General features: G+C 42.3%; 1 protein-coding gene across 1 annotated transcript; it reads right to left on the bottom strand.

Annotated features, from left to right (window-relative positions):
- Window positions 1-1,206: 1,206 nt before the first annotated feature.
- LOC122343370 (protein Wnt-5b-like) lies at window positions 1,207-15,883 on the bottom strand. The gene is given in 6 exon segments (XM_043237790.1): window positions 1,207-1,863; window positions 7,758-7,793; window positions 7,796-8,055; window positions 10,103-10,350; window positions 10,854-10,984; window positions 15,669-15,883. Coding segments are annotated over 5 exon segments (1,095 nt in total). The 5' UTR covers window positions 10,946-10,984; window positions 15,669-15,883; the 3' UTR covers window positions 1,207-1,404.
- Window positions 15,884-17,191: the final 1,308 nt, after the last annotated feature.

The following is a 17,191-nucleotide window of genomic DNA, read 5'->3' as shown; positions in this document are numbered from 1 at the left end:
ATCTTTAAACCCGGTCATAAATGTGATGAAGTCGTTCCACAAATCAAACAAAACAAACAGAGTTAAACAGGAAGTAAAGCAGCAGAGAAGGTGATAATAATCACTATTCATATTTTTAATATTACTGGTTTGAATGAGGGGGAATACACACAACAAGCATATGATCACAGGGCAGCAAACAAACTGTGGAGTGACATGTCAAAGAGATTGTAAGTGTTAATGGCATATATGACTGACTGTTATTTACAAGTGTACTTTTCCTCCAAAACACTCATGAATGAACAAAAGATCTTATTGTCCTGTTCTGTGGCCTGACAGTGGGAGAGCTCGGCTATGATCGCCCGATCCATCCAGTGGCCAGTAATATCTCCTCTGCTAGCATATAAATCCCCAGTAAAAAGCTTCTTTATTAAAAAATAATAATCAGAACAATACATATGATGTATAAAATGAGAAGCAATTAATAAAATATAATCTGAACCACTAGTATTTGGTTACAATAATAGTTTTTGCAGTCCTCATCATGTAGCCTTGATTTATTTTGTTTCCTATTTTTCCATTTACCAGACACACATTCATTACATGAGTCTTTCAACAATGTCAAAGACAGTGACGGAACAAACACAATATTCTCTGCTCTAGATTAGATGTTAATTTCAAGATGTGATGATTTACAGAAGCCCCTGAAATGCACCAAAGGTTCATAACAGACCTTTGAAAGCCTATACGACGGATACAGATCGAATGATTTTGTGTGTGTGTGTGTGTGTGTCGCTTGAATTTAGGTAAAAAGGTTTCTGGTTTCATCTTTCACACGTCTCTCCAGGTTTCTTAGCAGAAATGCTTGTGCGACAGCTAACAGGCAGCATTCTGTTCTTGTCATATCTCAAGGATCTTTATGACATCTCGGGAACGCAACGTCCGATAATTCCGCATTTCTCTGACTCAAGGTTCTTAAGAGCTCTGATATCGGCAAGGTGGAGTTTGTTTGTGGAGGCGAATCAGCGGCGGACGTTGCTCTCCGTCCTCTTGCTGCATCTCTACCGTTTCTAGAGTCTCTAAAGAGTTTAGGCTCTTCTTTTCAGAACAAGCAACCAACGAGTTCGTGCCTCTCTGGATTCAAACATCGAGAGAACAACAGCTTGAGCCAGAAAACGTCACACCGGTGCCTCCTTTTCATCAATGACGTCCAACTTTTGATTCTTGAGTCAGAAAAGGTCATTAAATTACTATCAACGGCACACGTACACTTATTTATATACTTTAATTTGTTGCTATTTAATATATCATTTTACATTTAATTATCTCTAAGTCCCCCCCCCCTCTGGGTCCGTTAAGGGTCCCGTTCCTCTCCCGCTAATTGCTCAGTGCCTCTCCAGGGCGTCTGTTCCTGTCCCTAGGCTGCTACTTGCACACGAACTGGTCTACGAGCGACGTGCAGCGCTTGCACTTGACGTAGCAGCACCAGTGGAACTTGCAGTGGCAGCGCTCGTGTTTGTAGGTCTTGAACTGGTCGTAACCGCGACCGCAGCACATGAGCTCGCAGCCGTCCATGCCCTCCGAGGTCTTGTTGCAAAGGCGGCCCTGGGTGCCCAGAGAGCCCGTGGTCTCGTTACGCAGGCAGTAGTCCGGGCTGGGGTCGATGTAGACCAGGTCCTCGCTGGTCGGGGGGTTGAAGCGGTGGTTGACCTGCTCCAGCTTGCCTCGTCGGTTGATGCGCATGGCGGCGGCGCTGTCGTACTTCTCCTTCAGGAACTCTCCCACACGCCGGAAGTCGGCCAGCTGAAGCCAGCAGGTTTTCAGGCTGCACGAGCCGGAGACCCCGTGACACTTGCACGCGACGTTGGCCAGATTGTACACTGCCTGTGAGTGGAGAGACAACCAAAAGTGATGTGAGGATATGACTAGACCATGTTACTTATAATTATATTTGTCCTGCTCGAATACCAAAACCTTTCGTGGTTACTTTCCGCTGTCATATTGTTTTAAAGCCTTTTCATCTGGTAAAACTGGATAATATTGTCTAAACTGTAACAATGGTAGGTTGTAAGCATCAGCAGAAAAAGTGATCAATAGTATTTCGCCACGCATGCCATAAAAAAAAAAAAGTGTACGAATTTGCGGTTTCCTTTGTAATTATAAAAAACGTATAATTATTGCAACTTAAAAATGTATATGATAATATGGTATATGATGTGTGAAATATAAAAGATAATAATAAATAATATCGTGCAAATATTCTGACATAAGCATAAAATAGCAAAAGCATTTAATGCTATATATTTACATATATATATAAACATATTTAAAATTATACATATAGATGTTTTTAAGTAGATGTGACAAAATATATAATATTGTGATATGATTTTGAAAAAGTTCATTTGAATTGTATAGATTTGAATAAAAATTTAGTAAAATTACTGTTTAAAACATAAATATGAAATCAACAAAAAGATATACAATAATGAATAATAATAATAATATATATTAAAATGTGTTGGGGACAATAAAACTGATAAGCTGACTTTTGAAATGTCAATTATAAAATTGTGTCTTTTTACTTCTTAATATGTTCCCTGCACAATAAAACCAATAAGTATCATGGGTATATTTGCAGCAGTACAGTGATTTTTCTTTTTCCATCAAATTTTTTTGTACATTTCCTACCATAAATATATCAAAACGTCACCGTGGTCACAGACAGGACATCCTAGCGTATTTATTTTCATGTTTTATATTAATTGAAGTGAATGAACTTTCTTTAGAGCAGCAAAATAAACCGTAATGGATCAACGGCGCTCTCTAGAGGCCAGATGTGTCCAGTTCGGCCAGTCCTTTTGAACCTGGCGGGGGCCTCCTTTGAGTTTACGGTCCCTTTACAAACAGAGAGCGTTTGGAGAACAATGGGATGAATAGTCATTCTGTTCTAGAACACACAGAGAGTCCCGAGACCACTGACGGCAGACTTCCTGCTGATTAAATTCAATGAAACCCCCAGCTGAATCAATAAAGAAGCACTCGACATATTGTCGTACTAAACTAACGGCTGTTCTTCCCTTTCCTTTTTAACCATTTAACATGTAACATTAACAGACTACTCGTTTTCATTAACCGCCCGCCCCCCTCCGACGGGCCGAACCGAACGCGTCACGTCTCACCGACAAACATGAAAACAAGCTAATGAGTGCAACGTCTGGGCTCAATCAAGTTTGGGTGGCCGGCGTGGGCCTTTCCCGCCCTCGGTTTGTGACGCGTCTTGTTTGCCGTGTCTTTTGTGTCTGTTTAGTGTCCTGAACGAGGGAACATTAAAGGCATTTCTCTCTCTGTTTCTCTGTCATTTAAGCGCAGGCAGTGCTCCTCCCTTTAACACCTCACGTGAGAACATTTAACGGTCGTCTTTGAGGATGTGCTGCCGCGGCTCTTCAACCCCCCTCCGGAGGCAGCTGTTAAGCCCCCTCCATTTTACCTGCTCGCACACAGACATTAAGGGGAGTTCCAACACCTTTCAAGTCTCTGTCATCACCGGCCCTACCTGCATACCTGTCTGCAATCCAGAAACAACACACACACACACGCTTTCCCACACAGCGGCGGCCCACATCACGCAAGCTATTTACAATCTTGCGTGTCAAGCGGCAGTTCTGCTACCTCATCCAAATGATCTCACACAAAAGGGGTTTTGAGCATTTCTATGCAACATGCGCGCCCGACTGAAACTGCGTTCGCATAAAGGCCGCCGATGCGCTCTTTTATTCGCGCTCTCTTTCATCTATCTCCTTTTCGCGCCCCTGCTTTTCTCTCTTTTCTCTCTTTTTGGCCCGAGTGACCAAGGTGTGATGGATAGACAGGTTCATCAGTGCGTGGAAGGGACACGCATGCGGTGCTGCGCACAATGGAGCACGCTCAGACGGGGTCGGGGTCGGCTGCTGGGCGGGGTCGGGGCGGAGTGCGGAGACGGCAAACAACCATCCCTGGAGGTGTGGAGATAAGAGACGCAGCACGAGAAAGAGAATCTAAAGTAAACAAATACAAGTCTCTCCGAGCTACGCTCAGAAAATGTAGCCATTTGTAAGGCCCCAGCTATGTATCAGTAGCAATGAGATGTATTTTGAAAGATATAGATACCATATGTAAGGTTTATTTAGCTGCACATTGGGGACTAAATCTGGCAAAACAATAGTTTGAGGATGCCATCAGAGGTAAAAAATATATATTTAAGTAAATAATTCAAAAATTATTATAAAATAAATTCTTCATTTAATTTGATTCTGTTTTCTAATATATATATATATAATAATAAATAATAATAATAATAATAATAATATATATATATATATATATATATATATATATATATATATATATATATATATATATATATGACAGTGGAGAAATTTTTTTATATCATATATATTTATACTGATTTGTCTTGGTGATTAGACAGATTCGATATTTGACCGCTATTTTTGTTAATACTTTGACACTAACATTTCTTATTTCTGCCATGAATTATAAATCAATCGGAAGACGATGATATTTTAAACAGGACACAAACCTGTACATATTTAATCATGTTTGTTTTCATTTATTTTTCATTAGCGCTCACCACACATCCAAACTTTTACTCCAAAAGTGCGCACATTACGTATTCACACTTTTACCTCGTATTTCTTTAAATAGAATAGAACCATCATTTTTATGACACAGAAAGAAAGTTCTCTGTCGATCCACCGGTCAATAGTGTGTCATAATTCATATAATGGCGATGGTAAACTTTATTTTATTTTACTCTAGGACACTAAAAAGCTAGGAGACAACTTTCAATCAGTAACTGCTAGTAAATTTCACAAATAATTACAATATTTTTTTAAGTAGGAAGACTGAAACTCAATTTTCTATTATTATTTCTATAATTCTTCACATACACGCTCTAATTGTTATACTTCATTCATACTTTAAAGCTGGTGTTTGATATATTACATTTTTTATTTATTTTATAGATAGATAGATCACGTTCAGTCCAAACACATCCATTTTAAATAACCCAATGTTATTTTATAAATATCTCTCTATTTGTCAGTTTTAAACACTTGATAATAATGTCTTCAAATCTGAGGTTTTTCTAAGATCATAAGATTCATGATTCAGTCGCTTTTGACTAGTTGCGTAAAAAAAAAAAAACACACACAAGCATATGTTCCATCCTCATTTAGATAGCTAAGTAAATATGCGTGTCTGTGAATACAAAAGCATTCAAACATTAGTAATGCAGATAAATTCGCTGAATGAGTGAGACCGAAAGCCTTCCCAGTATATTAAAATGCGCTACGCCTACATGTGTGTGTGAGTGCGTAATAAAGTGCTTCAGATTAAGGTGTGTGTGTGTTTGTCTCCGCTGCAGTTGATTAAGAATGAAAGAGGCACAGAAGCAGGTGATCTTTATAAAGGGTGTAGGCCTCCTCCTCTCTGTACAGTCTGGGTCACAAGTCTTTGTGACCCACAGGGCCGAACCACACGCACCAGCTTTCACTACACCCTTACATCCCCACCCGCCCCGACTCCACACCGAGGGGCATCCGATACGCTTCTGTCGCCTCCACAAAAGCCCACCAAGACTAAGCCTTTCCAAGCAAGACAAATCTCCGGCAAACAGGCCCCCGAGAAAGGGACCGCCAGGGGGCGGGAGGCACCTTCAAATCCACCTCCATCAAAAAGCAGGTGCCAATAACTCAAAAAAAAAAAAAAAAAAAAAGGATACAATTGAGATCTAATCTGGTGCACGTACAGGACCCGTCCAGACCTTGACCTCCTCACCTCCGGGAACCTCCAGGAGAAGAGCCAGGGATCTCAGATGTGCCATTACTCCAGAAAAGAGGCCCTCTCTTCTGTAAACACGTTAAATACACTCATCTTCTCTAAGACAAACATACGCGGCGGAGCTCTGCGCACGGCGAGCACCCACATCGGCAGGCAAATGGACTTTTACGAGGCCGCTTGGTTTTAAAAGCACTCAAATAAAGAAGAGGATGGGATCGAGTGCGATGCGACAAAGCGTGGGACTCGCAAAGGGACGGAGGCACGCATTCCAGCTTGATGGCGTGTTTTGGCAGGACGTGGTGACATTCTGCAGCGCGCGTTCTCCGGGAGGGTTTTTTTATGCCCACCTGAACGTGGCAGGGGGGGCCACAGTTTGTTGGAGCCAGACACACACACGCTCGCATGTTTGGAAACGCTCCAATAGTCCCTCCACCGTGTAGCTGTTCTATAAAACAGCGAGAAGTCGTTCAACAAGAAAATGTGCAGCGTCAGAGCGTTCCTGACTAAACATATTTCACCACACATCACCTTAAAAAAAAAAAACGCAGAAAACTATTTGTTCTGGCATTGACTGCTCCAATAAATTAATCAAAGGAAGATTAGATCTGAGCTACATGCTGACTGAGAGAAACGCGGGACGCTTCATCCCTGGTGGCGCTTTGACTTCCTGACCCCCAGCGGTCTCCGAGAGCGCTAGCCGTTGCATGGGCGCCATTTGGTCATTTCCATTTAATTAGCTCTCTCACTAGCCTGCGATCTAAATGCAGAGAGTTATTTTTATATAAACCCGAAGTCTTGATGACTAACTAATCATCCAACAAGCGACTAATCAGGTAAACAAGCTTTATTCCAGATGTGTGCATGCTGCTAGACAGCCATTTTAGTTTTAATTGCATCTACGCCTTAAACAGATGTTTTTCCTTTTTCCAAAGCAACTTTTATCAGTTAATGCGTTCCCTGAGAACCAAACCCACAACCTTGATGTTGCAAGTGCCATGCACCAACTACAGGAATTCTGCGTTTTGTAATTCATCTGCTTTAAAGCACACTTGGCCCCTGCTTTTAAGTGTCCTTTCACCAGGATTATGTTTTCAGGTACATAAAAGGCGCCTCTTCACTTGCTTCAACTTTTCAGGCCAAAAAGGTCTCTGCGTCTATCGTCAGTAGTGTTGCAAAGTTTGAAGCACAGCTCAGTCACAGTCCAAATCAATTGTGCGCGAAACTTAGGACAACTTCATAAATATTCTCAAAACTCCTAATCGTGAATTCCTATTAAAGCAACAGGTTTTTGTCTGCACAACCTCACCAAACAATCGCAAATGCGACCCAGCGTTTTAACTGAAAATGGACTTCCTTACAAAAAATTTACCGATCAGTTGTTCAGATAACTCCCCGGCTAGTCCATTTAAAATATGTTATTGCACATCTTTAGCTAAAAGTTAAATATAAGACCACACACTAGCCCGCCGCCTTAAAAAATAATGAATCATTTTACTTTTGAGAACATCTGATTTAGTCAGGCGCAGCTAACTCCTAAAAGCAATTGCGGTCCCAGAGTGCATCTAAGTAAACACATTCACTACACAACAGAGGAGAATAAAGTAACCGTGTTTGTTATTGTGTTTGTGGTGATCTGCAGGAGACATTACGGCTGCCTTTGGTTTATTCGCGCACAAACATATCTAAAGCTGTGTTTATCCGTTCGAGTGTGCATCTGGCCTCTTATTTCTCAATATCACAATAGAGGTTGCGACAAGTTGTGAATCACGGAGAAACACACCTTAACCAGACCAGCGCGCTGAAGACTCTTGCTCAAAATGATATTTCGCGGATCCCGATGGATTTAACGCCCACAGAGTGGGTCGGGATACACAGTTCGGACGCTGGTCGCCGTCTATTAACAGATCGTTAACCGATGCGTGCGTTCATTTCCTCACCATTCTCCCGGCCTCGTTGTTCTGTAGGTTCATAAGCGTCGCGTGCGCGTTTTACGACAGACCCACGGCGGGTAGTTTTTCTCGCGCTCGCGGGCATCCACGAACTCCCGGGCGAAGCGGTAGCCGTAGTTGACGTTGTCCCCGCAGCCGCCCCACAGCCAGTCTCTCGGGAGGTCCCTGGGGCGAGCCGCTCGACTGCAGCCGCAGGTGGAGAGCTCGCCCTCACGGCACGCCCGACTCACCGCATTCACGACGCCCGCTGCGCTGATGGCGTAAGTAAAAGCTGTTTCTCTGCTGCCTGCAGAAGACACACACACACATAATTAGGACACAGACGACATTCCACCGGCTGCAAATCACTTCGTTAAATCATCCACAACTCTTCAGTACACTATTTTTCTTGATTATTCACTTAGGAAGTAAGGCAAAGAGTACAACGACTCATTTCCAGAACCCCACAGATGGTAACAATCTTTTTGGTAAGCCCTGCAGTGAGAGATAAGATTATCAGAAACGTGTGCATGTACACAGACAGCACTGATTCATTGTTCCATTGTTATATACATATATATACATCTCGATGGATATATATGGAAACACAAACGAAAAGAGACAGGTTTTCCAGTGTTGGTACACTTGATATGAGGCATATGATAACCCGCAAAGCGTTGCTGCCAAAGAGGCGCTAGGTTTATAAAAATTTGTGCTCTTTTCGCATCTGTTGTGCATGTGTTACCTGATTTTTTCCCCCCATCTAATAAGCCATCTGGAATGCAGATTTCACATACCTCAACAGCACAGGCAATACAGTTAATAGCGTTTAACGTTTAAAAGCTGTTTAAACATGTTAAAAAGTGCCGGTGCAACCATATTTAGAGATAAGCACTTTGTATCAATGCTCGGCGACACAGTAATTACGAGAGGAAATTTGTCAAACAAAACGTTTTGTAAACTCCAGGCCCGGAGAATTCCTTTTTTTAATGAACCGGCCTTCCTCAACGCCTTAATGAAAGTGAACCTGCCCCTGACTAGACTGACCACGAGTCACGTTTTGTGCATAAAAAAAAAAAAGCATGACGGGAGCGCATAACGTTAATGCTTCACGCATTACCTGATTTTATGGCTTTTTCGGCATGTAAAAATATAGATCGAACATTTTAGCACACGTTTTGGATGATAGATATACATAGCGCGCCATACAGAAAGAAGTCCCACAGTATCACACACACAAAGCGGCGCGTGTAAACGGGTGTGTACCTGCATTCCAGAGATGCGCCTATTGAATTCGGAGGGCCACTTTTATTGGCCTTTGGTGCCCAGACTTCAAATAGAGTCCCGGATATCCCGACTCTGTGTCATCGTGTCATTGCATTTCAAAAGCGACGCTGGACAATGGCCCGACTAACACCTCAATATAAACCTCGCGATTGACTGCAAATAAGTCCCATGCTATTTGGGGTGGCATGTCGCGTCTTACACCTTGTTTCACTGATGAGCGGAACTAACACTCAATTCAGGCAACGAGCGCTGTCTTTGCGTGAGAGATCGACGCGCAAAAGAGCGTGCATTAGATTCAAGCAGCGTGCGCGCTGCTTACGGGTCACGTGAAGGATTGACACCATCCGGAGAAACTTTCTTCATTTAAATATGCCGTATAAAGGATAAGCATGCATGCATTAACGAACATAGGGCATCCGTTCTTCTTAAATAACAAACAATGTTACATGAAATCCACCACATCGATGTCAAGAGGCGCAGCGCGTGAGCCCCGGAGCTGTTGAATGCGTACTGAGCGCGCGACATGAACACTTTACGTATAGGCTACGTATAACTAAATAAAACCAAAAACGTTTGTTAGGCACGCACGTTATTCATTTTTAATGAAAAAGATGGCAAACAAAGTACCATATTTTCATATATTTGAATGATAACATAAGAACAACTGGTTATATTCCATGCCTCATATTAAATAGATTAAAAAAAACTAATTTGTACGTGCACCGTGATCCTTAATCAAATGAAAGACACTTAATTACACTAAAACACAATAAACTAAACAAAAAAACAATAAATAATATATCTACCAAATATGGTAGATATAACTATTTTTATGAAGCTTTAACACATTTATCATCTTTCTGAAGAGCAAACCGGAATTAAACAGCTAGTCATGTGACTATTAAGAACTTCCATTAATAGTCGACAATTATCGCACGACCCTTCCATTTCAAAAGTACACTGTGGTCTGAAACGCGAAAGCAGGCATGCATTTAATAACTGCATGCTTTATGTTTGTTTGTGATACTTGCTTCGAGTGCATTGTAAGCGTCATCCCGTTTACTCACCTATCTGCATGACGGGGCCGAACACGGATGTGTTGTCCACCGTGCTACAGTTCCATCTCCTTTGCCTGAACTGATACTGACACTCCTTGATGCCCGTCTTTGCCCCCTCTCCGATATAAACCATATGGTCCTGATAGAGCTGGCAGAGCTTCCTCTGACCCTGAGACAGGCCCATCAGCTGGCTGCACAGAGGCTGTGCTCCAATGATGTACATCTCCGGTCTTTGGATGGGGTTCATAGCTAATGACCTGAGAAAGTAAGACCAAAGCACAGTTCATCAGCTAAATAAAGTGCGGACGACTAACCTGCAGCGTGCATGACAGAAAAAACTTTGTAAAAACCTCAGTTAGGCTATACTTGGGTGTTTATCTACTACTTCTTCTTTTGAAGAATGCAGATGTTAAGTCAAACGCTAAACCTGTGATTCAATGTGCCGGCTTACTTTCAAGCCAATTCATTTTGTTGTATTAAGTTATGGATTGTAAAGGTTTAACTGTGTCTGTAACTTATTATTCAATCGAAAACGGTTGGAAAAACAGTTGCCATGTTGCCTTGAATGCCCTTATTTACAAACAGTTTGACCATTTGTTGCCCAAGGTAAATATTGTGACAAAGCCTTCACATTTGTTCTCAGCCAACGGTTTTCTTACGCATCGTTTCGTCCTTCACAAAGATGCATAACTCACTATGGCGTTATTCGGAAACATAGACATGTATCCTAGATTATTTGGCAAATGCAATCTGATCTTACCACCATGAGTTGGCGACCACCAGCAGCTGTGAGTTGCAGACGATGAGAGTCACTGCCAAAAGTAGGTGTCCTTGGTTCATTCTCACATCCATCCTTCCTCGTCCAAGAAATGGAAACGCGAAGAGCCTCCTCTGGGGAAACATTTAGAAAATGATAGTAACCCACTTGGAGGAGCTGCTTCGCTTTAACTTGACTAAAAAAAAAAGTCCAGCGCGTCTGAATCCCTCAATGTCGCCCCAGCTCAGTTTTAAACACCAGCTGTGCGTAAAACACCTAGATGACCCGAGGCACTAACGGAGTCTGACATCTGTTGAGAATGTTCTTTTCAAACTCCGCTTCATAAAACGCAACGAAGGTGGATGCGATGGACATAAGCGCCACATGGATGTAAGTTAAAACGAACGACAAGAAGACATAAGTGCAACTATGCAGTGGTAGTCCAAACTCTCTCTGTCTCTGCCGGCTCTCTCGATATGAACTAACACCTCTGCGCTCCGATGGCACAGCTTAAAACCTCCCTCCTGCTCCTCGCGCTACAGCGCACCCCCTTCGTTTTGACGCGGATACAATGAAGAGGAGGAGGAGCGCGAGGGGAAGCCGAGGAACTGTTGAGGAATTTGGGGCGGCCAAACAACACAAGAGGGCAGCAGATGAGCCTTGATCCTCCGGCGCGCAGGAGCGCGTTTTGCGCTCACGCTAAATCACGACGCGACGCACGTATTAAGAGGAGCTCGAGATCCTCGCGAAGCGTTTCTATGAAAATCAAAAGAAGTCAAAAGTTCACGGAGGGAGACGGAATAAAAGAGTTAACGGCTTGGAAAACATCATTCTTCCATTAAAGTTCGCATGCGTATAATCGCTATTCTTTTTAGCTCTATGGTTTACCGCAATAAATCCGAACGGGGGGGAAACAAAAAAAATCCCAGTTTGACGCGAGGAATAAAAGCCACGCATGTGATCTTTGACAGTTCGACTCCTGCTACCCTCTAAATCACTTTGCGCATAAAGACGCGGTTGCGTTAAACGCGCTTGGGCATGAGATGTCCGCTCACACTTCAGCGAGCAAGACTAAACCGGGATGTAATGTGGGAAAGTTTTATCAGCACGCCCGTTTTAGACGAATTTACGGCTGATAACCAACACTGCAGACATAAACAGCCACATTGCACCTATCCTTCAGAAGTGCGGTGTAAGGAATGCAAATACAATGAGTGTTTTACGGCTCCAGACTCTTGGAAAGGTTTGGGAATTGCAGAGATCCCTGTGCCATTCCAGCATCACCCCCACACCTCTCTTTTGAGCGCAGACATGTCAGAATTGGTGTGAGAGACGCCACTCAATTTCCGAGCAGTCTGTGCATGATAAAGCGCCTCTCCGGACCCTTTCATCTCCTCTAATCCACACGCCCAGCCATCACATCTCAGACCCGGGCTCGTCTTCACGCCCCTCCTCACCCTGGGACCCTGGGACCCTGACGCACAGCGAGCAATAAACCCTCTCGATTTTACTTAGAATCACTGCAATAATGCGGTTGATCTTCCGTTTTTGTAAATGCAGCGTAAATCCTGTAATAATTTCAAACACTAGGATTTACTGGACGACGATTCGAGGTAAATCGTGTATAAAAATATTAAACAATGTCTAACAGACTGGGTTCGGGTTCATCTGATAATGCGCATAAATTCACGAATTTCTTATTTTTAAGCACGACGTTGTTAGTGGTTCGTTTGAGTTCACATTTATTAGGAGAAAATGGTGTTTGCTCCATCTGGCGCACTGATTAAGTAATTACAACACACTTAAATTAAAATAAAATATAAATAAAATTGTACTGTTTAAAAATAAGTCCATACGCTTGATAAATAAATTAATAAAGTATCAAATTTTTATTATTATTTCCCAGCAATGCCACAGAAGAGCCGTTTTGTTTTGGTTTGTGAACAGTTATTAAGTTATTAAGATTCCACCGGTGTTAAACTGTTCTTCATGGAATCATAGATTGCAATAAAAAAAAAAAAACTATGAAAACAAAGACCAAAAATAATATATTTAACTAGTCGAAACTGCGCTGGAATAAATAAAAGTTACCTGAATAAGTAATTCTGTATAAAATAATCTACTTAACGTGTAAATGTAGCTATTTAATTTTGATTACTTAATAAAAAAATAGCAAAGTCATGTAATTATTATAATTAGTTTTTTTTACAAAACCTATTTTATAAATTAACTCATCTATCGCTCACTTTCCATTCACAGTTCACAGTCGTGGTTGTATTACTGCCTCTCACCACGTGGTGGCGCACTTTAGCAAGAAATGAACCCGCACTTCCGTTTTCTCACGAGGTCTATGCAATCGCAGCGCAACCCAGCGCAATGCTCGCGTAATACACGGCTGATGCCTCATGCTTATCAGTATGCATTAAGCTCTTTGTAGGTGCTAAGAAAAATATGCATACTGGGAAAAAAAGAGATTGAATTGCCAGAGCTTGTGTATAAACGCCACTGCCTGTAATTTGATTTTATTTTTAAAGAGTCCTGTGAGGTCTTTTGAGTAGAGCCTCTTCGATCCTCTCTGGCAGGTCACCTCTTAACAGTGAGCTATAAACCCTGTAAGAGCAGATATACGTTGCTTATGCATTGCTCAATCTGCCTGAAATCGGTGCTAATTATACACATTTCAATGTGACCTTAAATGGGCACGTTCTCTCTCTGTTGGTCTGTTCTATGCCATCTGTGCTGCTGCCAGCTATGGTTGGTAAATGATGACATCACTGGCACGCATGAATAGAATCCGAGCATCCAGTGGCTTTCTGAAGCTGGATGCCGTCTTCGTACAGGCTTTGCAGATTTGTACTGACTTATATTAGCAGGGCGGCTGCCAGTGCTGGAACGAAAATCCTGTCATCGTTTACTCGCACTCGTTGTCATCCAACCTGAATTATTTTCTTGCTCGCATGGAACACAGAACAAGACGTTTAACAGAATGTTGGCGCTGCTCTTTCTAACATAGAATGATCGTAAACGTCAGTAATTTGCATGCTATTTTCCAAGTTGTGGACTCTAAAAACAACAAGGTTTTTTTTAACGTGATCATCTAAAGACGATTTTCCACTATGAGGAAACTTTTGAAGAAGGGAACGGTTCGACTGATGTTAAAAGTTCTTCATTGAACCACAGATATCAATAAAGAAACGTTTATCAAGTGTATGAGAAGAAGACCACATTTTTAAACAGATCTGACCACATTATTGGCCAAATGAGCACAAATAAGCATTGAGAGACCATTTCGGTTTGTTCCTCCCACAAAGCTATCATATGACTTTGTTATTAACTGTATTGTAAAGAACCTTTTGTTCCACACAGATACCAATAAAGAACATTTGTTTTTAAGCGCGTGACGAGAGGATTTTTGTAACCAAATCGACCACGTTACTGTGCATATTCAAACTGCACAAATGCTTCAAGAACTCTTTTGGTTTTGTTCCTCTCACAAAGCTATCATATGACTTTGTGTGCTATTGTCGTATTGTAAAGAACGTTTTCGCTGTAAAGCAACCTTCTTCTTCCATGGATGTTAAAAGTTCCAAACGGAACCATAGATGTCAATTAAAAATTGACCACAGTATTGACCAAATAATTTCTGAGAGTCATTTGGTTGCCAATGAATGCCAATAAAAACCTTTGTTTTTAAGACTGCACTGAGAAGACCGAAGCTGACCACATCACTGACCAAACGAGGCGCTCTGAGAGCTCATTTTGGTTTCGTCTCACACAAAAATCAATCGTGTGGCTATTGTTAAAATGCCTCGTCACCATTCACTTTCATTAAAATAGCGGGCTGAATGCTCCGCTTAACATCTCCATTGTGTCCCATAGAAGAAACAATGACACAGCATGAGTAGTTTTGCTTTTGGAGTGAACCATCCCTTTAAGGTTTGGAACAGATTATGTAAACAGCTCAGTGTCTGACACAGAACAGGAAAGAAACAGAGGTGAGAGAAGACAAGGAAAACACTGGAGCCAAGCAGACGGCGTGTGTGTGTGTGTGTGTGTAAATGTGCAAGCGAGCGAAGATGAAGACAACCTGGCTAAAGCTCAGGAGAGCTCTTGAACTCTGTGATGATCCTCCAGTTACACAACTGAGCACAAAGAGCTCCGGCGCCAACGAGAGAGAGACAGAGAGACTGAAAGAGAAAAGATGCCACCCATACCAAAGATCCCGAGTAGCATAAAAACAGCCACTAATCAAAACAGTCTGCCCAATGCCTCGGTCTCTGCGCACGCAGAGAAAAAAACGAAGGCACGGAATAAAGAGCGAAAGCTTTTAATCACACGGCATCAAACAGTCATATGCGAAGCAGCTTTCTGGCTGTGAATTCACAGCACTTATAATAACCAAAGTGTTCACAAGTCTGTAAAACTCGCTGCTTCCCGTTGAGTCACACGTACTGTAAATGCCCCTCTCTTTCCTCACACACAACGCCATGTGGTTCGGGGCACGCTGGAAATGACGGGGAGGGGGCTCTACACGTGCTGGGGGTGGGGTTAACCGGTCCAGCTGTGTTTCCCAGGGTGCTTTGCGGCAGCCGCTGGGAGATCAATGGCGAGGCAAGCCTGACAGATCTGTGTGCTGAGGTGTCTGAGTGAGCGAGCCTGCTGTATATCATTAAAACTGCAGCGTCTCTCCATAACGCTGTCTGTGACTAACTCCAGATTGCAGGCAGACTCCCAAATCAAAGACATGTGGGCTGCACGCACACACACACACACACACACACACACACACACAAAACATACACATACAATGCCTCTCACCGCTCATGCTCTCTTTTACTGTCAACTCCGTCACTCCCACCCCATGTTGCTCGCTTTCACTCCGAGACACTTTCCTGACGTTCCCACTGTGCGCTCTTGAAATTCCATCATTTTTCCTCTTCTTTCTCCTTTAGCCCGCTCCACAATCTTTCTGTCTCCTTTCTGCCCTCCACCTCTCGCCTTCCACTTCCTTTACTCAGCGTATAGTCTCTCCCACAGCTTGTTTTGCTTCTCTTCTGCCATTTTGCATTTATTTCCTTATCCTACACCTGCTTCTCAGATGTTTCATGCCCCTGTTCCTCCTCCTGTCGTGCTCCCTCTCCTGTTATTCATTCACTCTGTTCCAGCCGTTCTCTCTCACTGTTCTGTTTCTTTGTCTTCCTGTAACTCTGCTTAGGACTCTATTATGGCTGTTTTGTACTAGTGTATTAAAATATATATATATAATTATGAATATATATATATTTTTAAACCCCTTCCAAAATGTCAAGTTAGCAATGACACAGTAAACTTTATCGCAACATACATTTTTATTTTATATATTTTAAAATATATATTTTATTATATTTTGCACAGTAAACAAATTAAGAAGTATTTGTTAGACAAATATTTATTTTTGTAATTAAACTTGTATACTATTAAAAAATGTTTGGATAAAAATGCATTTACATTTTTATTCATATTATATTTGAATTATCATTCAGAATTTGTTTATTCATATGTTTATACATGCAAAATCTTATATTAATTTTTAATATAATCTGCGTGTTTTGGGGGCAATTGAGCTGCTTCAGATGCAGCTTCTGTGCCGCTTTTTCCGGGTAAAGCTGGGATTGTACCCTCTATTTCATTTCCCTCTGTAAAGCTGGAAGAAGATGACTCATGCACGCTGCTCTCGTTGTGAAAGTGAATGCATGTCTCTCTCTCTCCTCTGAACCCATATGGCTTTCTGCACTGACTGCTCAGGAAACCAGACACAGGCCAAACTGGCCACACATCAGTCACTCTCTCTTCTATGACGCACACGGCCCCTCTCACTCTCTCCTTCCTCCTTCCTCTCCGTCAATTTGTTCCCAGTAAGAAGTCTGATAGGACTTGGTGTAGTGTGGAGAAGCAGCAGGGATCCTGCTATAAAAGCGCAGGGGCTGTTAGAGCTACTTTATTCCCTAATAAATAGATGGACGGAGCAGTCAGGGGCCTGTAGCTGCTGGATAGACCATGTGTCTGCCAGGTTCCTGATGTGATGGCGGGGGTGGAAGAGGGTGTCCTGACAGCCGCTCTTCACCGGGACGGGACGGGCCTGGGGTCAGTCCCCCCAGGGCCGAGGGGGACACAGCACATGTTATAGATTTGAGGGGTGATGGTGTAATGGCACTGGAGGCGTTTGGGTCATATTCTTGTTCTTTCAGCAAACGCAAGCTAAAATAAACACGAAACACATTTACATGAACAACTCAATAACAACCTGAAAATGGTCTGTTAAGATCAGAAATGCTATCAAAAATCTGTCCTTGAAAAGATTT

This window comes from Puntigrus tetrazona, chromosome 4, assembly GCF_018831695.1.
Source record: "Puntigrus tetrazona isolate hp1 chromosome 4, ASM1883169v1, whole genome shotgun sequence".
NCBI lineage: Eukaryota > Metazoa > Chordata > Actinopteri > Cypriniformes > Cyprinidae > Puntigrus > Puntigrus tetrazona.
This window is presented reverse-complemented; position numbering and strand designations above follow the sequence as displayed.